General features: G+C 36.8%; 1 protein-coding gene across 1 annotated transcript in view; it reads right to left on the reverse strand.

Moving 5' to 3' along the window:
- GPC5 (glypican 5) overlaps positions 1–26,844 on the reverse strand; it is a 742,838-nt gene that overhangs the window by 451,781 nt on the left and 264,213 nt on the right. The window contains exon 6 of the mRNA XM_074815456.1: positions 26,411–26,531. Within this exon, the coding sequence (XP_074671557.1) occupies positions 26,411–26,531 (121 nt within the window). The remainder of the gene's footprint in view (positions 1–26,410; positions 26,532–26,844) is intronic.

Raw genomic sequence — 26,844 nt, forward strand, 5'->3', positions numbered from 1 at the left:
AAATGACGGTACTTACAGAACTAAGCTTAAATGAAAATATATGGCAAAAGAGATCAAAACTTTACAGACAGACAATAAACCAAATTCCACAAACAATTAGGAACCCATAATTTCCCATCTTCCAGATCATGTTAACACTGTCCTTTATTGCCTCTTTTTATCACACACACATTATGTTGTCTTACTGAATACACTTTAATTCAAACTTCCATTAAAATCAGAAATTAAACTTTGTTTGTACTTGACAGTAGACATCTAGTTGTGATAAAGAAGCAAGAAACTGCATGCCTTTTCATAAATAATGGGTTCATATTCACTTTTTTTGAAAAAAAAAAATTAATTAAATTTTCTAATAATAACTGACTTCTGATAAAGTGAAATATCAACTCACATATTATTTCTAAAAAAAAAAAAACCAAAACCAAACAAGATAAAGGGAGTGTGATCATATAGATTCATCTGAGCAATTTTTGTTCCAAAACAGGTAACAATATGTGCAAGATGGTTAGCACTTATTGAAAAAAAAAATATATTAGAGAAGGAAAAGGTTTTTATTTATTTGATTTCAGATTTAGGGTTCTTCTTGAAAATAGCCTGAAAAAACAGCCATTTTAAGCCATGCTAATTTTACAAACCAGTAGTCTGGCAACCCTTGCTGGCAAAGGGATTTCTGAATAAGGTTCATGCATTTTCTGTAAACAAAATAATCATCAGCAGTTTACAGAAACATAAAAAGAGAAACAGTGAAAAACATTTTTTGTAAGAATAGTTAACATTCATAAATGCTGATACCTGATGTTGTGTAACTCTATGCCTAAGCAATAATTGCGACTAAATCAAAACAAAGTTTACTACTAAATATTTTTCATTATAATATTCATAATAATATTTGAATGAACTTCCAACAGTTGAGAAATTCATCATTGAAAACAATTACTTCAGAATTGCAGGTTCAATACTTTTTTCTGTAAAAGTAAATTCATAATTAGTAGTTATACAAGCTTTTGAAAAAAATAATTGAAATCCAGATTTGCATTAAGCATAATCCATTGAAAAATAAAACAATCACTGAATGCCATAGCTAATGGAAGTGGATACTGTAATTAATCCTTTTAATTGTTATTAAGCTTTATACTTAATAAGGGGAGAGAAAGACAAACCATCGATTGAGTCTGATGTGAATGAAAATGACACAAGAGATAAATACTTGTAAAGTCTTATTCAAAGCTTGCTTGCATTTTTTTTCCATGTCAAAACTGCTTAACCAAACAATTAAGTGTTGGAAAGTACCTTGGGAGTTTAACAGATTTTTTTTTTTCCTTGGATGATCATTTTATTTCTACAAAGAAAAAAGAGGATTTTTATTTTGAAGCCTCTAGACAGTATTCAGCTAGGAAAAAATATATATTGGCTTACCAAGACATGGCACAAAAGCAAGATGAATTTTTTCCTTTTTCATTTTGCAAAGTCTCACATCACCTACAAGACTTTTCAAGAAACACGGCTCAAATTTCACCACTCCTATAGTTTAAAATGTTCAAGGCCATCAGGATAGCAAAAGAAATTAAATGTTCACAAAAAGCTTTCATGAGATATTTCTGATTGCAATTCTTTCCTATGAAAAGTTCAATGGAGGGAGAAGAAGTTCTTTATGGCTCAATTCTACCTTTTTTTACCTATGTAATTGTGAAACTACATGTAGAAATATCAATAGAGCAGAAAATGGTTAAAATAAATCTGCATGTCTATTCAAGAGTCAGCAGATACTCAATTTTAATAAAAACTTGTTATATATTTCGGGGGGGTGGAGTCTGGGGAATAATCTGAGCCTTTTAGTTTTACTGAATTTACTAATACTAGAATTATTGATTCTGTCAAGGCAATAAACTCTGAAATAAAATCAGTTCATCAACAGCACCTCAAAAGCATTCAATAAAATGTGGAAGATAGTATTACAGTCATTTTTAAAGTAGTATTGATTTTTCTCTAAGTCCCAGCCATTATTATCTTCTTGGTTTCATGAAAAGCTCCTCAAAATAACACAATCATCATTTCCCGAGTTTAAAAAAAAAAAAAAATTAACATGATCATTTTTTTCATTGTTAATACTGGAAAAGCAGATAAAAGATTTCTAATCTCTTATTTTCAGGAAGCAGGTTATCATAACCAACTTTAGAATAGAACAAAAGAGTTTAATATTTATATATTTAAATATTTAAATATTTAATTGAAGCAGAAATAACTGAAAATATATATTTGCACTACCATTTCTTCCTTGTAATAATATGAAATACTAAAATTAAACATAGGATCTGAAAAACAATTAGGAAATGTTGAAAGTATTTCTGTAGTGCAACTGGGCTCATGAAATAATCAGTTAATGTGTTTACCCAAAGGTTCACCAATCACACTGAAATATACTGTTATATTAATAATATTCAAGCTTTTATAAAATAAGGTATAAAACTAAAATGCTATAAGGAATAATAGCATATGGAATTTGCAGAGAAAATTTAGTAAATTTTACTTTTATATGGTTTATAATTCTAAAAGAATATTTATATTTGAAGTAGCTTTGAAAAAAAAAAAACAGTGATGTCCCATCCTTGCCTGACTGCATATGTCATCATTTTTAAATATTATATAGAAAATAACTGGGAAGAAGATGAATTCATGATAAGAATCTGCCTCTGGATCTACAGTTGTGCCAAAATCAATAAGCCTTCTGTGAATTCAAATTACTGGGGAAGGTGGTTCAAATTCATCTTTTGATTAGTTACCAGACCCAGGTCTTACCTCCCTCAGTTGCCTCCAGCCTCATAGAATTTCTTAAATCTAACTGGAAGACTGTCCCTTTATGCACAAGGTCTCATTTCACATTTTTATGTTTCATCCTATTTCTATTATTGCAGCCCTTAATTATTTCTATATAATCTGATTTTTTTCTGATTGCCAAATCATGTCATTTCCAAATTTGTAAAGCACCACCCTTTTTAAGCCAAGATCATTTAATATCAGCTGCAGTCCCAACCTCTGAGGAACTCGCCTAGTAATCTTCCTCCAGCCTAATAACTGCTCTTTAAACACAGATGGCAGACTTGTTTTTCTTTTTTGTTTTTCTTTTTAATTTCTTAACTACAAACTCTATAATCCTGATCTTTCCAATTAGGCCAAATTTAATTCATCTAACATTTTAGTGACCTTCTTGCCGATGTACAGAAATTATTCTATGATACTCCAAACAAAGATTCTACAACACGTTGTTTGTGTGGAATATTGACAAGTTATGATATTGTTCTGTCATGATAGGCTCTCTGTAAACTCATGCCATCTCTTAGCACATTTTCTTTTTTCACCCTTCTTTCCCATTTTTCTCTAAATTGAGTCATGGTGGTGTGGTCCATCTTTTAGGTATATAGAAGCCTGAATTGAGGCTTAAAATTTTTTATTTGATCTTGATCATCTACATTTTATTTCCATGACCTCATTCCCACAACTTACTCCCCTTTAGGTTCCTTATTCAACATCACTTTTGTTAGTGGAAATGGATGTACCAAAGCTCAGTTCTCTCAAACTGGCTTTTTGCTAATCTTGCTGAAGATTTTTGTTACTAATTGTTTTACTATTCTACACAAGTTTAAGACAGCTTGAATTTTGGTAATTCCATGTAAACCCTGTTATTTCTAAGAGCCTTCCATCAGGCCCCTTATTTCCAGGCTTTTTCATTTTTATTTATCCATTTTTATTTGGATCACCAATTTGTAATTTTACTTTTTCCTCCTGGTTCTTGACATTTAAATAAGAGACAGTTTCTACAATTCAGACACATTTTGTATTCAAAATCATTAACTTCTCAGCAGAGTTGCTTTCATATCCCTAATTTTTTCAGTTTGCCCTTTGAAAAAGAAAAATGTTTGTTACAGAGCTTTTGTGTATGAATGGGTTATATCTCTTTTGGCAGCATGTTAATTTAAAATGTCAAAAAGCTTTTTAAGGTGACTAAAGCACTTCAGTAACATGGGAAATGATCACCTGATATCACTGCCAGCAAAGCACACAGGACTACATTTAGATTCCTAGTAAAGAAGAGCCCAATTGTGTCATCTCTTTAGGTGAATAGGGTTTAGACTGTACAAAAACCTTAGTGGAGTGACAACACTCTCTTTGCTTACTCTTTGTCCATAATTAAAGTATTCTTTCTTGAAAAACAGATGACGCATTCCACTCTAATTAAATAAATACATTGTTGAATTGCTATTGTAAACTTCTGTTGTTACAAATACTATTACTTTTCTTTTTTTTTTTTTTTTTTTAATAACTCAGTGTTTCCACCAGTTCCATTTGAGACCTGTAGAATCCCAGGCTCTTTATAGAATGACTTTGTGGTTCATTCCTTCCAGCTTTACAATCATCTAGAGTTGAGGTTTTAAATTTCCTGGGCAAGCACTGTAATGACCAATTTATTTGCAAAAGTTATCTAATGTAATCTCAATCTTATTCTTCCTCTTCTTTGTAATTAATCCACTGGAATCACAGGATGTAGTATGCAACATTATTGGTTTAAAAAAAATGTTTTCTTATCTCAGCAGTCCTGACATAACTGGGGTCCCATACTGCATAGAAGATCAGAGCTGGGTAAAAGCAGTCCTCTCCTGCCTATTCATCCCTCCAAATAATCCCAAACCAGCTATACAAAAGACTCAGCAAACAAGGAGGAAAATAGCAATGAGATGTCTGGCAGATGGGAATCCTTAAGACTGGTATTTCTGCTAAAACTTTGTGTCATGAAAATATATCCTGACTTGATTAAGTACATTCAAATTACTCCCAAGAAATAGCTCATCAGGGGTTTTTAGTGAAGTTAATGTCTGAGGAGCTGCATATAGGTTTTAAGAACCTACAGGATTTTTGTGGTGCTGAAAACTGGTCAATCTGTTCTTGAAAGATAGCTGCCTACGATAGTCTGTCCACATGAACAGACACAAACAGAATTTGTTGTTGCCCACAATGAATGAAATTCTGTTTCTTTGGCCAAATATATCTAAGAAAGATATCTCAGTGTGGACTGTGGTCATTCTAGGATGCCAAAATAATAGAAAAATGAGACATTCTAGAGTATGATTCAGACCATCTCAAGTCTGAATTGCCTCTAGAGGTGCCTTTTTTTCCTTTGTTACGGGGAAAATCTCAGCAGTTGATTTAAATGACTCACGATGGTTTGAGCCCAGGCTACAACTTTGCTTTCAATATCAAAGTAATGATAGTTATTCATGTCATTTTTTTTTTCTTCTAGAAATACACACAATACCAATATACTATTTTCCTGTCCTGAAGGAACTTACATATTTCACCCCCTGAATAATGGAACTGTCATACAAGTTAGAAAGCAATAAAGGTAAGACTCAAAAATAATTATTCTGGAGCTTGAAACTTCTTATTATTTTAAGTGCATTGGCAAACATAAGAGAGAGGAAGATGGAGAGGAAGGGGAAAAGAGAAAGAACTTGAGCAGCATTAAAAAGAATTTTATAAAATTAAGCCTTTCACCTGAGCCACCCATTCCTGTACAACATAGAAGTTGTACAGAGGTAAAGAGCACAACCTCAGGGTCTACAAATGACATTCCACGTTGATCTACAATACCAGAATGTCTTATGGACAATAGCCTTAGAAGTAATCAAATGAGCTTTAAGTTACAAATTCTAGAAATATTATAGAGTAATGAAAATAATTTCCTATAATTTGTGGTGCTGGTCCCTGTAAACAGGCTTATTATTTTTATGTCAGAAAAATTGTCTAAAACATTTTTTAAGTATTACAAGACATATCCTCTAAATTTCACTTCTTCAAGCGGAGTCCAAAAAATATACACACTCCCATGAATTCTGCTCCTAAAACAGGTCTCTTCCATTTTCTCAGAATATTTTCAGTCTCATTTAGAAAAAGGACAGCAAAATTAACATATTTAGTAGCAACAACTGAAGACTTTTTTTTTTATTACATGAATCATCAGCAGTTAAAAATGCTAAAACGTTTTCTCAAAATTGTTTGAGGGTTTTTGTTACAAATAACATTTTAAGACCACTAAAGTTGAAAAAGAATATATTCCACTTGCTCCACTTTTTATTTATTTATGTTAAGGACCCTTATACCCAGATATATTTCCTCTAGGTTCTTAAGAAACTCTTCTTTCCCCTTACTTCTCTGTTGCCCACAATTTCAAAGTTATCTGAGTCAGAAGGGTGCTCTGTAGCAGTTGCCCATTAGTGCCATGGGGAAAGCTGCATTGCATCCCACTGATGATGCTCTTCCAACAAAAGCCTGTTTGTAGTAGGAGGGAATGAAGAGCAATGGGATTTATTGAAGATGAGAACCTGGTGGTGACTGGAGTGCAGGGAATGGGGGATGATTCTGAATAGCATTTCCAGGAGACAATAAAGAACTACCACTGGGGGTAATGCTATCAGTCCTCACATTGTGCTAAGGTAATTTTAACATGGACATAATAAGGGTCATAATAAGATGGGTAAACACAGATTGTTAGATTCAAGGGACCCAGAGAGTATGGTTAAGGGCCTGATATGCAGGCTAGGTAGTTCAGAAAAATTTGAATATGAACTGAGTAGACAGACAGATTGGCAGAACACAAAGGACAGATCATTGAGCCATGAACAAACTGAAAAGATTCATAATTCACAGCACATGAAAGGAAACTAGAACCCAGAATTTCAAAAAGCACTATAAGATATCCTGACAGCACATTCTGTGAATTTCATATGCAATACTAATGAAGTCTCGGCATCAAATAAAATAACCTAATAGGGAACAATAATATCTTTCTCATCATTATTAGCTAAGAAAAAAAAAAAAAGGAAGAATACAACTATTTGAAATCTTTCCCAGAAAAGTCATAGAAAACATTTTTCTTCACATGACATTCAACTGGAAATTCGGGAATGTTCAAGAAAATGCAGGCTACTGATATTTTCAGAATAATAACCAAAAAGCACAAAAAAGGGAATTATACTGACATGCAATTCATTATAAGATGGCACTAAGATATGTAAATTTGTCAAAATTAAAAATCTTCAATTATTTCTTTTTTAAAATGGAATATAGAATCAAAAATCAAAAGAATGGCTGAGGGAAAATTTTTTTTAGAGAAATTGTGATTCTGTTATACAAACATCAAATAAATATAAAATATAATTTAAATATTCACAGCTTCTTATTTGTTCATATTTTTCAATTATTAGCATTTCCACTTACTTTTTTTCAAGAAAAATATTAAATAGATTTTTGTTTGTGTTCAATCATTTATATATAAGCTGTTGTTTTTCCCTCATGTTGAAAAGCAGTATTGGGAAAATTAGAAATTGAATTAAATAGGAAACAGAAGAGGGCAGTGGAAAGTAGATGAAGTTAAAACAATATTTTCAATTAAAAGTATAATTTAAAACCAATACTTTTTCTCTTATTAAAACTTCCAGATAAAAGCTTCCTCAAAATTCCCCAAAACTCATTTTTATGATTTGCTAGGTTTTCATACACCATCATTTCTTGATAAAACTTCTGCCCCACAAACGCACTTAACTGAAGAGATATCCTCCTATATATACACAAATCTTTTTACTGATGTGTATGAAAATAATTTCCTTACAACTAAAGTTTTTTGAAGTGACCTCTTCACATATATGCCCTCAAGATATATCAAACTGACTATTATATTAGGTGTAATTTTACATATTTCTAGACACCAAAAATACAAATGTCTGTTTGCAACATCTGCAGAGTTTAACTACAGTTATCCAAGAGAAAAAGACACTTTAATCTGATCAACCCAGTGCCCTGGAACTGCCAAAGGAGGCAAGTCTGTTCCTTGTTTATTATAGTATGTTCTGGAAACTATCTAAATGGAGATGTCTGCACTTCACCAGCTAAATCCTAACTTTACACTCTGATCTTAGCAACTTCCTCAAACAAGACTTCCTTGAAAGGGATGAAAGAAAATCAAGCAAACATAAGTGGTTTCTTGAAGGACCTGAACATAATGCCAGTGTAAGTAATATAAGCAATAACAAATGCAACCTTCACATTATATGTAGTAACTAATTGATACTTGGCAATTTCACCAGTTCTTTTTTTTTTTTTTTTTTTCCCCCAGTATTCCAGCGATATCTAGATAAACAATGCTACATTTTTACATTGTGATAATGGAATTAGAACATCATGACTGGACATTCCTAGCATTTTTCCAGCAATACCCTGTAGTTACTGAACTTCTGATAGGAGATGTTTAATATATTTGAACACCCTAAGTTCTTTCTGATCTTAGCCCCTTTGACTAAATGCATGGAATTCTGTGTGTGAACAAAAATGTGGTCTCCAAAAGGATCTTAAGTATTTTATGGTTCATATTCTGGCTTATCTGGTAGTCTTCTTATAAGGTTCAGTAAGTTCATATTCTTCACTGCAAACATATCAAGGATTCCAGGAGAGGTTGACTTCACATTTGACTCCTAGCCATAGTGGCCCATTTCATAAAAAATGTTGAGAAAATAAGAAACATTCCTGAAATTCCCAGGTGACTCCAGTATCTGGATAGTCCTTCACCAGTTTTTCAGAGCATGAGCCATATGTCTTCCCGATCACAGACTTTATGTCTCCTTGACCATAACAGAGTTAACAAGATTAAAAGGACATTTAATGAAAGCAGAACATTTTAAATAAAGAGGATACTTATATGAGAGCTAGCTGTTCAGACTGATCCTTCTCTGATAAGCTGTCAGAAATGTAAAGGCAGGAAAAGAACCTACCTTCTTACTTCCTTGAATAAGAAGTGCTCCAGCACTTCCAGAGACCGGGAACTGGACAAATCGATTTCAGCAAAAATATTCTCTCTCTTTAAACTCAGAGTCTAGTCACATAAAGAGAAGTCAATTGAATCAATCAGCCACAGAAGTACATTAAGCCATTCATGCCCACAGGCAGACCCACAGCAAGATGGAGTAGAGTTCCCAATTAACTGCATTTACTATACATCATACATCTATGTCACTACCTGCTTTGAGGCAGGCACCAGATGGGTATGCAGTGCATGAGCAGCCCATAGCCTTAAGAGACAAAGTCTTGATTCTTGAGATCAAGTTGTAGAACTGAAAAATTTCGGGGAGACAGAGAGGTTTATGAACAGTACTCTGAACATTCAAACATTCATCATCTCCCGAGTTGCTGAGGAGCATGTTCTTATAGGAAGCCCATAATGAACACCTGGATACAGCAATCTCATCTCTGAGCTAGCAACACTAGAAATCAACCAGAACAGCAGTGAGCTATTGAGGGGAAAAGTAATCCCTATGATAAATCCTCCTCATCCTCTTGCAGTCATCCTCTCCCTGGAAGAAGGGATCCCTACAGAGACTAGATTTAGGCTGAAATGGTGGGCAAATAGTTCAGTGTGTGATGCCACTGAAGAAATCACACTAAATTACCTGGCTGTGGTGAACCCTGTGAGTTGCCTAGGTATTTAAAAAAAATGCTGGAGAGGAATGAGTATTAATGGTTCATGTAGATTTAAAAAAAAAAAAAAAAAAAAAAGGCTCTGGAGACCACATTTAAGCTGTTAGGAAAAAAACTCAAATCGCATTTCTTCACATACTTTCAGTATCACACACAGAGCCAAAAATAGAAGTACAGACGCAAAGCTTTAATCTACAATTGAATAAAGAGCACAAGTCAAAAACATTCAGATTAATCAAGAACAGGAGACACTTCAGAAATTTAGGGAGCTGTTACAGGAGGGACTAACTGCAGCTGAACTGTAAGGGAACCAGATGGCTGGCACTTCAAACAAGGCTTCAAAAAGGTTGTAAAGGAGTTCTTAAACAGAAGAATGGGAAAAAGCTGACAGCTATGATAAAATATGTACCAGATAAAAAGTGTTGAACTGTGGCACAGAGGTGCAGAGGTTTAGAGAAGGACCTCAACGAAGGATAGCAAGAGTCAAATGGAAAATGGAGACAAACGGATGGAATGGATCAAATTATTATAATAAGTAAAAAAATTTCCTGAGGTGCTTCCATGACACTATTGAATGTCATGCTCCACAGTTATGATGATACGTAACTGCTCAAAAACAGTATGAGACTTACTTGGAAAGCAGATTGTTACATCTCTGCATATTACAAGGGTGTTAAATCAGGGTATTAAGAAATAAAGAAAGTAATGATGGCTAGTGTCATGAAAAGTAGCCTTACTGTGATACGGGTCTGATATAGAAGTTTGCATACGCTCACTAAAAAGTAATGTTGTTATGTTTATTGACATACTGTGCTTCAATTTTGTGTTTCTACAGATCTGTGTGCTTTGACATTAAAGCTCAAAGAGAACAAATTTAACGCAGACCTGAGTAAATAGTTCCGTTGCAAGGAAGAGTCATGGCAAAGCAGCTAAGTTAAGAAGGAAATTACAGTTTAATGTAACAGAATTTGAACTTTGTAACCTCTTTCAACCTTATCACTGTGGTCTTATCATAGTCATTCATTATTTGCACTTTAAAATGCCTGCCTCTCTCTCACTACAATCAAGGCAAAAGTTTTCATGGAAGCTATGATACATTTTCTCTCCTACTTTTCTGTATGAATAGTTATTAGCTAACAGTTAGACCTTAATTCAGATATTTAGAACTAGATATTTCTGTTATAGTCATGACTGACTGAGAAGCAACATTTCTGTGTTTGAGCTAGGCTGTCACTGTCCCAGACCTGCATACCAATGGGAAACAAAGAAGGGCAGAAATCCATTGAAAGAAATGCTGAGTATGACAGTGAATATTTTAAGGAATTAGGTGAAAACCATGGGATTCTTTAAGAAAGTGGGAAGAGGAACTGATGAGGGTCAGGAGACAAAACCAATCAGCTGATAAGGGGGGACTGGACCTGGGAAAACAGTACTTTAAGGGACATGGAAGAAGGGTAGGACAATTCTTTCATTACTGAAAAGATATATGCCTCAACAGGCAGAAAAGCAGAGTAAGAAAGACTTTTATCTAAAATTAACTTACAGCACTTCTATCAGTAAAAGCCTTTAGCCCCCAAAAAGTTTCTTTTGCAATTTGCACAGCCTGGATTATGGGTCAGTGTACCTGTGAGCAGATCTATACGGTAATCAGATGTCAAGTAAGACTAGATATGGATGGTGATTACTTTTAACAATTTTGCTCAATTGAAGCGACAAGCAAGTTAGAAGAGAAGCTTCTAATAAAAACATTCTCATACATGAAAAACTGGGGTCTATATAATGTGTTTAAGAATTTATAGATAATGGGATTGTTTTAGGGTGCTCTTTACAGATCCAGTTCATTATTTGTTGTTTGTTTTTTTTCTCCTACTGCTGTTTATGTCAGTGCAGTGAGGCAGTCTATAGATCAAGCTGAACTAGTTCCCCAAGACAAAAAGAGCCCAGGGAGAAGAGGAAGCAAAGGTGCCTCATCAATGTCCCAGTACCAGAACAGCATTTCCTACAATTATCACCAGCTCCACGGTAGGAAGGAGAAAGAGGTAGCTCCATTTTCTCTACAAAGTATGACCTACGGGGATGGAGATAACGAACTTTGCAACAACTTAGGGTGGGACCCTGACAGCAGAATGTCTTGATCTACCGCAAAAATTAAATCTGTCTGAATTTAAAGATAAGGCCCATCAGAAACAGGCAAGGGTTAAGAAGGGCAAAAGACAGGAAAATTATGAACATTAAAGAAGTCACAAGTATGTTAGTTTTAAGCCAACAAATAAGATAATACTACTTTTAGAATGTCAGGTCTTAGTAAGTGATCTAAAGAAATGAATGCATTACAGTAAATTTAAATGAGACTGCACCATCTGTTTAATAAAGTATATCAAGATAGGTTTGGTTTTACATTTTAAAGACAAAATTTGAAAAAGATTTTTCAGAAGTAGTAACTAACCTACCTTGTAAAGAGATATATAAATATCTGTTCAATCATATTACTATCAAAATTAGTATTTGCTATAAATGTAATGAATCTTGGCAAGTTTTCCTCCATGAATGCATCTTTTTTATGTGCTTATTTTAGAAGGAATTTAGAATCAGCATATTTATTGGGCTTTTTTTGTTGTTTTGTTTGGGTTTTTTTTAAATGTATCAGGCCAGTAAATACAGAGAAGTGTAATATTTCTCTTTCTGGAGGGAACCTAACAAAACTAACCGCAAACCTAACAAATAGTCATACTCTGCCAGGACATATTTATATTCACTTGTATTATCTCTTGAGGCAAAATTAAAAATTGCATAGCACAGCTTGTTTCTGACACTTCTCTTTAAGCCATAGTGCTGAAGAGTTATGCTGAAGCTTCATGCATAATCATATACTTCCGCTTTGGTTCTTATTCTTCAACCACTTGCTGTCTGACTCTCTCAAGACAACACCACGGCTTTGCTGACCAAAATTTGTGCCCTTAAAATATAAGGTGCAGTTTCAAATATGGGTTGTGTTATCCACATGGATTTCAAATGCACACAACAGGAGTAAAAAGTAGTTTAATGCACCATACCTTGCTGCTGTTTTCTACAATTTCCTACACTTACAGAGAGCAAAAGACTAGGCAGATGAGTTATTTAGGCAATAAATAGACCTCATAGATAACATGGGATTCCTGTTTATAAGATTTCAGAGCAACAGATGGTTTTCCAGACTGATATTTCTTGTGCCTGCAGAATGCATTGCTTATTGTACAGACTGACAAGGAGAAAAAATTATGATGATGCCTGCAGCAAATTACTTGCTTGGTATTGCTGTCCACAGGCCACTGACTCAGAGGATTTCCCAAGACTGAGACTAAAAGGAAATAGCCTGTCTCAAATAGGAAACATTCAATATGCTCGAAAAGGATGTATCACTTTTCAGGCCAGAAAGTCTGTGGACATAAACTTTTTTCTCCCAGCAGTTCACTGCATACCACTGAAATACTGCTGCATTTCCTTTTTGCAGTGTTTTGTGCTACTGTAGTACCTGTTTTGTTTTAGACGTCATAGTTTTACACAGTGAGTGCTGAATGTATTTTAAGAAACAGTCTTATGATCAATGATGATAAAGCCTGTTTCCTAATGTTTTTTGTTTTGTAGTTGATGACAACCTGTTTTCTGGCCATAGCATTTATGATGACTGTTCCACATGTATTACCCGGTGTTAATAAAGTATGAGCTTACACAGTAGTGTTTTCCTCAGCTGTGACACTTGGACTGGCAAGAAGCAATGCATTTCCATTTTATCAGCACCTTCAGAAATGTAATTATCTTTGAACTGATCTCTGTTGCTGCACAGAATCCACATGCAGTAAACTAACACAGGGCATGCACCGATCAGCCATCACTAATGTAGAAATGTATGCACAGTACAGTCATCTTGCTTATTCCCTTAATATATTAGCTTAGAGGAACTGCTCACTCAGTAATTTTCACAGTACTGGTGAGACCAATACTATGAGACCATCTAAGTGACACTTAGGTCTTAATGGTACCTACTGTAATTCCAGTTACTGCTCCACTCCCTTTTTACTTTTTTAATGAGTTTGCTTACATGCAAAGTATTTTGTTAATGTTTTTATGATATTGACAGACTGTCATTAATTAGTACTAACAGGAACAGTAAGTTGCTTCTCAAACTTTTATTGATACCTTCCATCCTGATATGATATTTAATTGCTGATCTTCTACTCAGAAGAGGCTGTCAATGAAGCTAACTATGGGATGGTTTTGTGATATGTATCAGATTTCATAAATCAGAACCACTAATTTGATTTTCACTTCTGACTAGAGTTGATTTCCTGCTTTACTTAAATCTTTTAAAGTCTCATTTGATATTAAAATCTATATTCCTCTTCCCTTTTTACCAAATATGTTCTTCAAAGTGTGGGAATGTTGTCAATTTGAGAATATTCCTCTATCTTTTATTAATGTAATAAAATCATAGAAACATAGAATATCTCAAGTTGGAAGGGACCCCTAAGGATCATCGAGTCCAACTCCCTGCTCCTGGCAGGACTACCTAAAACTAAACCATATGACTAAGAGTGTCATCCAGACACTCCCTGAACTGACAGGCTTAGTGCTGTGTCCACTTCCCTGGGGAGCCTATTCCAGTGACTGACTACTGTCTCAGTGAAGAACTTTTTCCTAATAAGCATATTGATTTCAGAGGTAGGTATTATAATGGTGTATTGGGTGCAGGTGCCCAGGCACTGGCAGCAGGAGCTCCAGGGCGGCCTCTGTGAGGAGGGACTGGGGCTGCCCCGGGCCGGACACAGGCAGTTCCAGCTGGCTCCAACCCATCCACCGCAGGGCACGGCTGGGCCCCTCAGCCGAGGTGGTGGCACCTCAGGGAAAATGTATTTAAGAAAGGGTAGAAAACACTGGGCAGCAGCTCTGAGAAAGGGGAGAAAAATGTGAGAGAAACAGCCCCACAGACACCAGGGCTGGAGAAGAAGGAGGGGGAGATGGGGGTCCCTGCACTGGAGCAGAGATTCCCCTGCAGCCCGTGGTGCAGACCCTGGTGAGGCTGGTTGTCCTGCTGCAGCCCATGGAGGTTAACGGTGGAGCACATCTCCACCTGCAGCCCGTGGAGGACCCCACGCCAGAGCAGATGGGTGTGCCCTGAAGAAAGCTGCAGCCTATGGAAAGCCCACACCAGAGCAGGCTCCTGAAAGGGACTGCAGACAGTGGAGAGGAAACCACACAACAACAGTCTGTTTCTGGAAGACTGCAGCCCATGGGAAGGACCCATGCTGGAGCATGTGAAAAGTCTGAGGAGGAAGGAGCAGAAGAGATGAAGTCTTATGGACTGACCATAACCTCCATTCCTCATTCCCCTGCACTGCTCAGAGTGAGGAGGTAAATAGTCAGGAACGAAGGAGTGAAGTTGAGCCTAGAAGAAGATGTGGGGGTGGGGATGTGAGGGGAAGGTTTCTAGTTTTTCCTCTGTTTCCCACCATTCTACTCTACCTTTAGTTGGCAAGAAAATAAATTAATTTTCCCCAAATTGAATAATTTTTGCCCATGACAGTAATTGGTAAGAAATCTCACTGTCTTTATCTCAGCCAATGAGCTTTTTCATCTTATTTTCTCCCCCTGTTTTTTTGAGGTGGAGGAGTGAGTGAGCAGCTTGGTGGGCATCCAGCAGCCAGCCAAGGTCAATCCACCACAAATGGTATTTGCTTAGATGCAGATAACAGCTTCAATTAATGCAGCTTTCTTCAGAATCACTTCTGTTAAAGTTATTTAGAGCGCAGATCTGGAAAAACAGTTCAGACGTAAAGGCTGATTGAATTCTTATACTTAAACTCTCTTCGTGTGATTAAGCCAACCTTTTTAATAGTAATCAAGTTTATTGAAAGCTGCATATAAAGTATTTGCAAAACAAACTCTTAATATTTCAGAAGACATTTAGGATAAAAATATTTTATAGCAAACTGCAAACCGCTGCAAAATACATTTTGTAAAGAAACTAACTAAATAGTAGTTCTACTGCTGTACAAGAAGAGCACAAGCCAGTATGACTAAAATTTGATACTCAAACAGATATTCATGTTTCACAATACTGGACATGTATGTATTCCAGTGTAGTTAGCAGACTGTAGCTAAATGAGCTAGGGCAGTCCCAAAACGTATTAGTTTAAGTAAAATTCTCTGTACTGTATTAAAGTCTAACCAGGTTAGTGATACTCTTATCATATCTAATGTTATAAATACCAGTGAATACTAATATCATTTTAAAAAAATCTATTAATAGAATATGTCCTTCCTGGTTTATTGTCTATTATAGACATATTGCTTGCATTTTGGTTCACTGTCAACATGACCTGTGAATGTAAAAGACAGAAAGAATAATGTTGTTTATACTGAAACAAGCTGAGACTTGTATACATCTCTACAAAGTCCAATTATTGTTCCACATGAGAAAAAAAGGATGAGGTTCTTCAGTCATAAGAAAGTCTCTTTACACAAATCCAGATCCCATTAGGCAGGGCACTTGCAAGCTGAATTCCTGAACTCATTTCTAGTTGATTATATGCTAAGTGGCATGGCTGCTCATGCACAACAATTGATTCTCTAAATGGAAAGGCCAACAGCAAAAGTAATCTGCATTACTGCTCACTAAAACAATCCTCTGTTGAAAGTATTCAGAGACAAGCCAGTTGTTAAGCTGCCGTTCACTCAAAATTAAGTGCATTTCCTACACCAGTTTTTTTCTCCCTCCACTCAAGACATCACAAAGGTTAAATAAGTTATCCAATTAAAATATGAAATTAGGCATTGACAGCTCCTCTCCCTTTAATATAATTTAAATAGACAATAAATTTAAGGAGGTTTTTGCCTTTTTTTATAACAATGGAAAAGCACACATGCCCCCCAAAAATCCGAAGCCATTTTGGATGAGAGATTCTCCCAAACCAAGTAGCTAGTTGTGTTGGGTTTGTGTGTGGCAGGGTTTTGGTAGCAGGGAAGGGGCTACAGAGGTGGCCTCTGGGAGAAGCTGCTGAAAGCTCCCCTGGCTCCAAGTCAGACCCACCTCTGGCCAAGTCATTTAGCAACGGTGGCTGCTATTTAATAGAGCTACATTAATTTACATTTAATACAGCTGCTACATATTTAAGAAGGGGAACCTGAGGACAGGAGGGGGACTGAGGGAGATACTTATTGCAAACACCAAGGTCAGTGGAAGAAAAGAGGAAGGATGAGAAGGGGAGGTGCACCAGAGCAGAGACTCCCCTGCAGCCTGTGATGAGAGGTCAGGCTGTGCCCCTGCAGCCCATGGAAGTCACTGGTGGAGCAGATGCCCCCCTGCAGCCCGTAGAGGACCCCACGCCAGAGCAGGTGGCTGTGCCTGAAGAAGGCTGGGACTCTGAGGGAAGCCTGCTCTGGACCAGTTCCTCACTGGGAGAATTGTGACACATGGGAGGGACCCACACTGGAGCAGTTCATGAAAAGCTGCAGCCCATGGGAAGGACTCATGTCAGAGAAAGTTCATGGAAGACTGTCTCCCATGAGAGAGACCCCACGCTGGGACAGGGGAAGACTGTGAGGAGTCCTTCCCCCAAGGAGGAAGGAGTGGCAGAGACAATGGGTGATAACTGACCACAACCCCCATCCCCTGCCCCCCTGTGCTGCTGGAGGGGAGGAGGGAAAGAAATCATGAACAAAACTGAGCTTGGGAATAAAGGGGGAAAGGTGTTTTAAGATGTGGCTGTATTTCTCACTGTCCTACTCTGTTTGACTGGTAAATTAGTGGAGGTGGTGGTGGTGGTGTTTAAAGTGATGTTCTTTTTTTCCCAAATCAAGTCTGATCTGCCCATGAGCATAACTGTAGGGTCATCCCTCCCTGTCCTTGTCTCTATCCACAAGCCTTTTGTTGTATTTTTTCTTCCTCATCCCACAGCAGGGGATGAGTGAATGAGTGGCCACGTGGTGCTCAGTTGCCTGCTGGGCTTAAACCAGGACACTAGTTAAAAGTCTAGCTATGCATCCACTGTCATACATTATGCAATATGTCACATCTACCTATACAACTAATGGGGTACTACCTCACTGCAAAAAGAATGGGTTTTCTAGTTTTTGATGAAATTATAGAAGAAAGCAAAAATGTCCAGCCTTCACAGACTGACCCCTATGCTTCTGTGAAGCCCACCAAAGTTAATGAGAGGTTGAGTGAATACCATTGTGACTACTGCATCTGAAGCTCTGAAGCCCTCTTGAACTTTCTAGTCTGTCCTATTACATGGCAAAATAGATATTCCCTTCCTTTTCTAAATTGGGACTGGGGATTAAGGACAACAGAAGCTCTTGACACTTTCAGAATTGCCACTACTTCCATGGAGTAAGGGGAGAAAACCGCTTGTTTTCCTTGAGATCCATAGACAAAGTTATGGGAAGTTTGAAAGAAAGTATTAAAAAATAAAATAAAACCCCATTTTTAAGAGAGTCAAAGAGCATATATGATAACTTCTAAATAGCAAAAAATAATTTCCTTTCCATAGTTTTCCTAATAGTAATGTAGATCAGATTTTCTAAAGTAAGCATCACAAAATCTGTGCCCAGATGGTATTGTTTGTCATAGCTGTAACTCTTCAAAAATCTCAAAACTCTCCTTCACTTACTTAATATTGTACTTAAAAATGAGAAGATAGAACAATGTTCCTGTTTTGCTAAGAAACATTAACACAAGCAGTTTTTACTAGCTATAGCAGCAAGCAATTTAGGTGCAAAGCAGGCTTTTGTAGAGAGCATCTGCACCATAATGAATACTTTGGTTAGTGTCACTATCCACCTATGTAGCTAGAAAAGGCTGTCTTGTTTTCTGTGCCACTGTTGTCTGCACTAAATGGATGAGAATTGATAGTATCTCTGTTGCATCAATGTGTATGTTTTCTCACTGTGTACTGTGCAGTGCTGTATAAACAACTGAACAAGAAATAATAGCAAAACCCAAAATGTTAGTGTTTTTTCAGTTAGCTCATCATTTAGAGTTTTACACAAATTTGAACCTTAAGCTTAGTTTCAGAAAGCTCTGTACAATGTACACTCTTATCCTTTTGTTATTCACATTAAGAGAAATCAAAAGCTTGTCATTTAAGCATAAATCATATTTAAAAAGATACTACAGAAAAAATAGGATCATTTGTACTAAATGAATGGGACTCTGATTAGCCTTTAATAACTTTGGTAAGCTAGTTAGTGGAAAAAAAAAAAAAAACAAACCAGGAAAAATATTATTGGATTTTTATTTAAATTACTGACAAAAAAGGACTACGTGGCTGGTGATCTGTTCTTCTCAATTTACCCCCTTGGCAATGCAGCACTGGGAGATGCACAGGCTTGATTTCATGCCTTCCTAATCATTTTTTCCTTCTCTGCTTTCCACCTGTAAACCATATGTAGGTTTGAGTTTACTCATAATTTTCCAGGACATATGGTCACCTCAGGATGTCCATATAACTTCTGGTGTTTTGATTTACAAATCCAGAAAGGCCATCTTTGTGAGCAACAGAAAGGGCATATAACTTCATTATTATCACAGAACTGTGAAGAAAACCTTTTCACTCTCAAGAGATACAAAAGCTTCAGAGATCTTGCTCTCTAATGTGTATTTTTGAGGTCAGAAGTTTAAGTGCATTTTAAAAGGAGAAGGTGAAATTCAGAAAATAATTTCCTATCTCATTTCTAGCTGTTTAATATCTCTACAGAAATTATGGCAATACATTACATGCAATGGTAATACTGAAGTATTTAACATATCACAGAATCATCTAGGTTGGAAAGGACCTTGAAGATCATCTAGTTCAACCGTTAACCTAGCACTGACAGTTTCCAACTACACCATATCCCTCAGCGCTATGTCAATGTGACTCTTAAACACCTCCAGGGATGGGGACTCCACCACCTCCCTGGGCAGCCCATTCCAATGCCTAACAACCTGTTCTGTAAAGAAATACTTCCTAATATCTAGTCTAAACCTTCCCTGGTGCAACTTGAGGCCATTACCTATTGTCCTATCATTTATTACTTGGTTAAAGAGACTCATGCCCAGCTCTCTGCAACCTCCTTTCAGGTAGTTGTAGAGGGCGATGAGGTCTCCCCTCAGCCTCCTCTTCTCCAGACTAAACAACCCCAGTTCCCTCAGCCGCTCCTCGTACGACATGTGCTCCAGACCCTTCACCAGCTTTGTTGCCCTTCTCTGGACACGCTCGAGTAATTCAATGTCCTTTTTGTAGTGAGGGGCCCAAAACTGAACACAGTAATCGAGGTGCGGCCTCACCAGTGCTGAGGACAGGGGTAAGATCACTTCCCTGTCCCTGCTGGCCACGCTATTTCTGATGCAAGCCAGGATGCCATTGGCCTTCTTGGCCACCTGGGCACACTGCTGGCTCATGTTCAGCCAGCTGTCAATCAACACCCCCAGGTTCCTCTCTGACTGGCAGCTCTCCAGCCACTCCTCCCCAAGCCTGTAGCGCTGCTGGGGGTTGTTGTGGCCCAAGTGCAGCACCCGGCATTTGGCCTTATTGAAACTCCTACAGTTGGCCTTAGCCCATGGCTCCAGCCTGTCCAGATCTCTCTGCAGAGCCTCCCTACCCTCGAGCAGATCAACACTCCCACCCAACTTGGTGTCGCCTGCAAACTTACTGAGGGTGCACTCAATCCCCTCATCTAGATCATCAATAAAGACGTTAAACAGGAGTGGCCCCAAAACCGAGCCCTGGGGGACACCACTCATGACCGGCCACCAACTGGATTTAACTCGGTTCACCACAACTCTGGGCCCAGCCATCCAGCCAGTTTTTTACCCAGCAAAGTGTGCGATCATCCAAGCCTCGAGCAGCCAGTTTCGCCAGGAGAATGCTGTGGGAAATGGTGTCAAAGGCCTTACTGAAGTCGAGGTAAACTACACCCACAGCCTTTCCCTCATCCAATAAGCAGGTCGCCCTGTTGTAGAAGGAGATCAGGTTTGATATCTTCAGCACCAGCTAGCATTCAGAGGGAGCTCAAGAAAACACAGTGTGATAAGCCAGCTCTCCACACATGTGCCAAAAGACAGGAACAGCTCACACAACAAGTATGAAATAGTCTTTTCTGTCAAGTAGGAATATCCTAATATGACACGTCACTCTAATACTCTGCTATCATGCCTTGCCAAAGATGGAATTTGTCCAAGGGATTGATTTAAAAGACAGTAACATTTTAATAATTCCAGATATAAAACAGAAGGAGCCAACACAGCAAATATGAAAGGGATAGCCAACAAATCACTGGGGAAAAAATTAACATAAACAAGATACTGAGCTACTCTGTACCTGCAGGATTGTTCTAACTTTGGAAGGAACTAAAAAGTGAAAAAGGCAGTAAAAATGAAATCTAAAGCAAAATTAACATTTAGATAAGCATTTCTAATATGAAAAACAAACCAAAACTTGGGAGGCAGTTTTTCCTGTTGCAACAAAAATAATAAATAGGCAGTTTAGGAGTAAACACAGCTGAAAGCAATTCTAACACCAGTGAATGTTGAATGGCTGTTGCACAAAGTGCACTGAAATTTTACTTCCCAATTACCTCTGTGGGGTACCTGTATTGAATGGTGCAAAGTGCAGGATACAACATATCAACAGAAAAACATTTAAGAAGAGAAAGGAAAAAAAATGTTTTGAAAGTGGGTCTCCAAGAGCACTGAAGAGTGTATCAAACTAAGGCCCTAAGTATCTGAGACTGTTAAATGCTGTACTCTTGAGAATTCATTTATTCCATAAGAAAGAATTTCATTTCAGTCATCAACAGAGTAATCAGAATGTATAATTTCTTAAATTTATACAGCAGTTTGAAATATTCTAAGAGGCAGAGGGATTTTAACTATTAGATGATTGTCATAATACTAAAGAAGGCACAAACTTGATATCGACGATCAAAGGGAAGCACAACTGCAAGTGTCACATCTTGCATATGAATAATTTAAAAACATGGTTCTTTGTATGTGCAGATGAGGACTCAGGTAATGTATTCATCAGCATTTCCAATACGTACTTGAACAGCTCTTGTGAAAACATGTATTATTTTGCCTGTGATGCGGTACATCAATAAAAGCTTTAAAAAACACAGCTGGAAGGTTTAGTTGTTAGTATGACAAATCAGTGTCAAAACAAAATCTCACCTCACTGTTTTTGTAACCTTTTTGAGCAAGGTAAATGGGTAAATGATGGCATGGTGAAACACCATGCTTATCACGCCATAATAATGAGCAGTATTAAAGGAAAAATTAGATTGTCAACTACATGTAATGTCTTATGAAGTAGTAGGGGCCTCTATTCACTTAAAGGATGTAGGCATCACTTCCATTAGTGACACTTTTCAGACCTTTGTGGACAAAGTAAATATTGTTCCATGTATATCAGCTAGCAGTCCAGTGGTATAGCAGTAGAAGACAGGATCCCTCCCAAATAAGTTGAGGCACATCTTTTGCTGCACCTAGAAGTAGGAAATCATTTATCCTTATTTAAATTTCCAGTATAGTCAATAGAGTGGCAGGTGCCTCTAGAAATCTCCAGAGGGAGATTTGGTCCATCTAATTTAGACAGACAGACATAGGAGTGTTTTCTACTGTGGCAGCATTTTCTAGAATTACGAAGTCTTTATCTCACCAGTAAATATGAGCTCCAAGTAACATTTATTATTTTCAAAAGCAGTATCTTTTTGAGATTGTCTTCTGAAGGAAGAAAAACATTGAAATGACCAAGGTCCAATCACCTGTAATCACAGCACCAAAATATCATACTTACTCATAACGTCAGTATTTGGACTTGCAGGAAAGACAAATGAATTGTGTTTTTAAATTATAGGGGAAGAAAGAAAAATAATTACCATTATTATTGCTGCCATATGCAACTGACTGTTTATCATGGTTGCCTATTAGAGTGATAGTTGCAAATAGTAATACATAAGAGACTATGCACTGAACCCATTATTTGCCTACCGTGAAGATAAATGAATGATGAAGAGCCCATCATTTAAAACACTCCAAAACAGCAGTCTGTACAAGTAAGGATTTTTACAAAAAAAGGTGACTTTGTCAAGCCATTTTCAGCACAGACTGGTTCAGCAGAGTTCGTGTTAGTTCCTCTAATTGCACCTTGTCGCTGTGAATACAAACCTGTGGAGTCCAGAGCATAGATTATAGCAGTCAGGGTCCAGTGGAATCAAAAAGTTCTATTGATTTTTGGTAAATCCACAATTTACAGAAAAAGAAGGAGGATTACTGTGAGCCTCTCACAAAGGAGAAGTGACCAGAAATGACAGCCTGCTGGGAAGAGATACTGACACTTATGCAACAAGGTTATCTGTTCTTCTTTGGGTATTTGATAATATTTAGTCATTTGTACAATAAATATGTACAGTCTAATTTTCTGAGTTCACTGGACTGTCTCTTATATGGGCTTTTCCTTTACATCTCAGAATATTCACCTTCATACACTTATGCTGGGATTCCTGAAAGTAAGAAGGGAAATTTAGTGTAACTGGTGAGAAAGGGGTGTCATCTGCTTTGATGAGAAAGAGAAAAGAAGGTTTCAGAAAACAATGAAGCTTTCTAACAGAGTTTTTCTACCCTGGATTTACTAGAGAAACTTACTTTTTCTGGTCTGAAAGGACAAAATGTAATCAGGATATATTTGTCAATCTGACTTAAATTATGCACTCTAAATGCAAAACTGGTCATCCTTTTCAAATTAGTGCTTCTATGGTTTAATCATCTTTTTTTAATAATTAGAAAATAATATGTAATCATAAAATGAGAATTTTTTAAGAGCTCCCCAAATACATATGTATGTATATGTATATATAAATGTATATGCTAAATATTTCTCTTTAGAAAGTGATACATTTCTAGCTTGTGTGTTCAAACTGACAACCTCTTGGAAAGGGCTCAGAAACATGACACAAAGGTGAAATCCTCCAGACCAGACACCTAACTACAGGCATTTACAGTGTAGATGCCAACATGCGGGCAATGTATCCAAACTCCTTTTATATTGTGCAAGACTAAAGAACTACTGTTCTACTTATCCTGAAGCATACATTTACATATGGCCAAATCAACAGCTCTCTAAGGGCCAGGGACTAGATCTATATATAAGGGAAGCTTAAACACCTAAATGCAGGTGTCTAACGAAAGAACTGAATTTCACCCCTGCTGCAAATAAATGCCACAGTTTATCACTGATTGAATTACATTTCAGTGCATTTCACCATTTTACTGTGAAAAGTACCAGAAGCAAAGCTTCTGATTCTTTGACACGTACTGATATTTACAAAGTGGCAGAGATTGTTCAGTCCTGAATGTCTTGGTACCATGACAGGCTGATCAAGCAAATGAAAATCAGGCTATACTTACCACTGATACACAGAGCTCTGACTGTGGTTGAGAAGGAAGGACCATATCCTATCATGACAACATGAGACAGAGTGAAATGCTACTTCGGTATCTTGCATCTTGAAATGTTTAAGAGCTGATGTGAAAATTCATATAAACCTGAATTACCACTTATTTCTTTTGTCCTAATACAGAGAGCAAATGGCTACATACAAAACACAACCAAATAACAAAAGTGTACTTGTTTAGCAAGCAAGGTTGCAGTAACATAGAATTTTTATAAAATATATATAGTTGCCTCTATAAATAGCAAGTTATATATTACCCTGCCAATCTCTGTCACCTTAAAGCTATATTAAAGTATATAAACTTTTACAGATTGCAGGAATTATCAGTTCTGAAAAACAGGACAAATATTTTTTTCTACTAAATCAGCTATTTAAACTTTTGCAGTGCAGTAATACTACTTGCATAGAGTGCTAGACTTAAGTATGACACCATCTATCTCTGAGGCAACACCACAATCCATTAAACTCCCCTTATTTAATCTGTCCATCATAAGCTTAATACGTGATTCATCCTTTTCATATCACAGAGGACAAAAAGGTGATCTTTTGTACGTGTATCTCTAATTTACAATCCCCATCCTCCATTCCCAAGCAGTAAATGTTAGAGAAAAAAGCTTTTTTTGCAGTTTGCTCAGCCCTTTTATCTGAGGAAAAGCAGTTATATGTCAGGTCTCTGAGGAATTTGATTCTCTCTTTATCCTCTGACCCCATTTCCATACTCAGAGCTGCAAGAAAGGAAACTATCCCATAGAAAGATAACATATTTGGAGGTTAGTAAGACTTGCAGTATGTAAATTATATGTCCTTCTCCCCAAGATCCACTGTAGTCTTTTGGGACAAGGGCAAATAAGCTCTCAAAATGAAATACCTTATAACGGAGTTGTTCTATTCCACTCTTTTAGATCCTCACTTGAGGAAACAACACAATTCCTAGTCTCTAGAGGAAAACAACACAATGAACTGTACAGTGCAGATTTAATACCAAAGAAAGAGGGCATTCCTGATAGATGAAGGACCTTGAGACTTATCCAGTAATATTTGCAATGTTTTTCTTTGCACAGTAATTTGTAGTTCTTAATTAAGTCATAGTATCTCTTTGGAGGGAAAATTGTATTCATTTTTTCACCATTGTAGTCACCATTTTAATAAAAGAAAGACAAAAGCATGTTGAAGCTGGAGGGCTACAGATGATATTTCTTTTAAGAAGGAAGGAATAATGATTGCCTTTGAGCTTCAATCTGGATGCCACTTCTCCCAGAAAACAACCTTACTGACAGAAAATAAATTTTTATGGTTTTTTCCTATTTCACCACTCTTTCCTTTGTTGTCAAAGAGTTATTTTTCAGAGATAGAGAAATAAGAACCAAGAGATCTTATCATTAAGCTATCAGTAATATTTCAACTCCAGAAAGCATTTGGGAAACTGTATTTAAAATCTGTGAAGAAGATGGAAAAACAAAATTAAAGCAAGTCCTTAGATGGAACTAAATGCACTAGGCAAGGAAGAGCTGTCTAATGTCTCTAATTCTCATGTTTGGGGAATGAGGTAGAGAAGGGGAGTGGAGACCATAAAGATGCTAAGCTTTTATGCCCTCCCTAAGTAGCCTCTCCTTTTACCAGAGCAGATGACAGGATACTGGGATAGATGGGTCACTGACAAGAAATGCCAGTAAAACATTTCTTATCACTGCATCTTCAGATCAGAGTAGAAACTTAACATTTTTAAACTGAAATAGAGTTGTCAGCAAAATAATTGTTGGTTTCAATAGAATCAGGTTTTTGTCCTGTAGTTCAGCCTGTCTGCGCATATAGATACAACATGTTACAAAAGATACCTGTAATCCTTTAAACTTATCACAATGTTATGTGCAGAACCATGTCAGAATTGACTGTCTTGTAAGCCTTAAATTTAGTAACTCACAGATATGTACATCTGGTAATGAACACCAACTCCTTTAGCAAGCATGCCATTCTTGTTCAAACTTCTTAGTTTTTCTATCTGGCATCTAAACAAAAAACCTCGCAGCAAGACTAGCTAAGAAAGAACCTAGATTTAGTAAAGAGGGAGGAGAGAAATTATGTTCTATTGCTTTTTAAACATATGCAACCAGTTAATATCCCTAAATTATACTGTTTGTGCTTCTGTACACTCACTGCAATGACAAGATGTGGTGCTCACAGGTACAGATGGTCCAGCTGCCAGAATCTGACTTCCTACACTTATCTAACATATGCAAACCTTTTAACTAAATCATTTTAACAATTGAAGTGAGACAGTGAGCAAGCAGTGTTTTGCTGTTGAGGTGCACTGAGCAGTAACTTGAATTAAAAATTAACCATTAATATACAGTAAATTAATACTTTCACTACTAGAGTGGTCTTTAGTACTATACTATATCTATAGGTAAAAGCAGCTTACCTGAATAACATGTTTCAGCTTGTCAATAATTTGACTTATTACAGGATCTGTTCCCTTCACTTTTACTTCTGGATTTGCAGACTGAGCTTTGATTCCACTGCCAACCACACGATGAGTATAGCTAGTTTAATACACAAACACACACACAAAAATGGTTTGGTAAGTTATTCTACTTTCAGAGAGTCATCTTGATTCTGTGATTCAGTGATCTTCTAGTCTGTATTAACTCTCATAGCACCAACATTCCACTTTAATGAGATGCATTAATTTTGTGCACATTTTTCACATAAAAGAAACGCAGCATAATATAATTACTACATTCCACAAAGTTGTATTATTTATTATAGCTTTAATTTTACTACAAAATTTAACAAGAAAAGAGTTATTTACATCTTGAAGCAACAAACATTCAGCCCTATGCATGTTTTTTGTGT

The sequence above is a fragment of the Strix aluco genome, chromosome 2 (assembly GCF_031877795.1).
Source record: "Strix aluco isolate bStrAlu1 chromosome 2, bStrAlu1.hap1, whole genome shotgun sequence".
NCBI classification, from domain to species: Eukaryota; Metazoa; Chordata; class Aves; order Strigiformes; family Strigidae; genus Strix; species Strix aluco.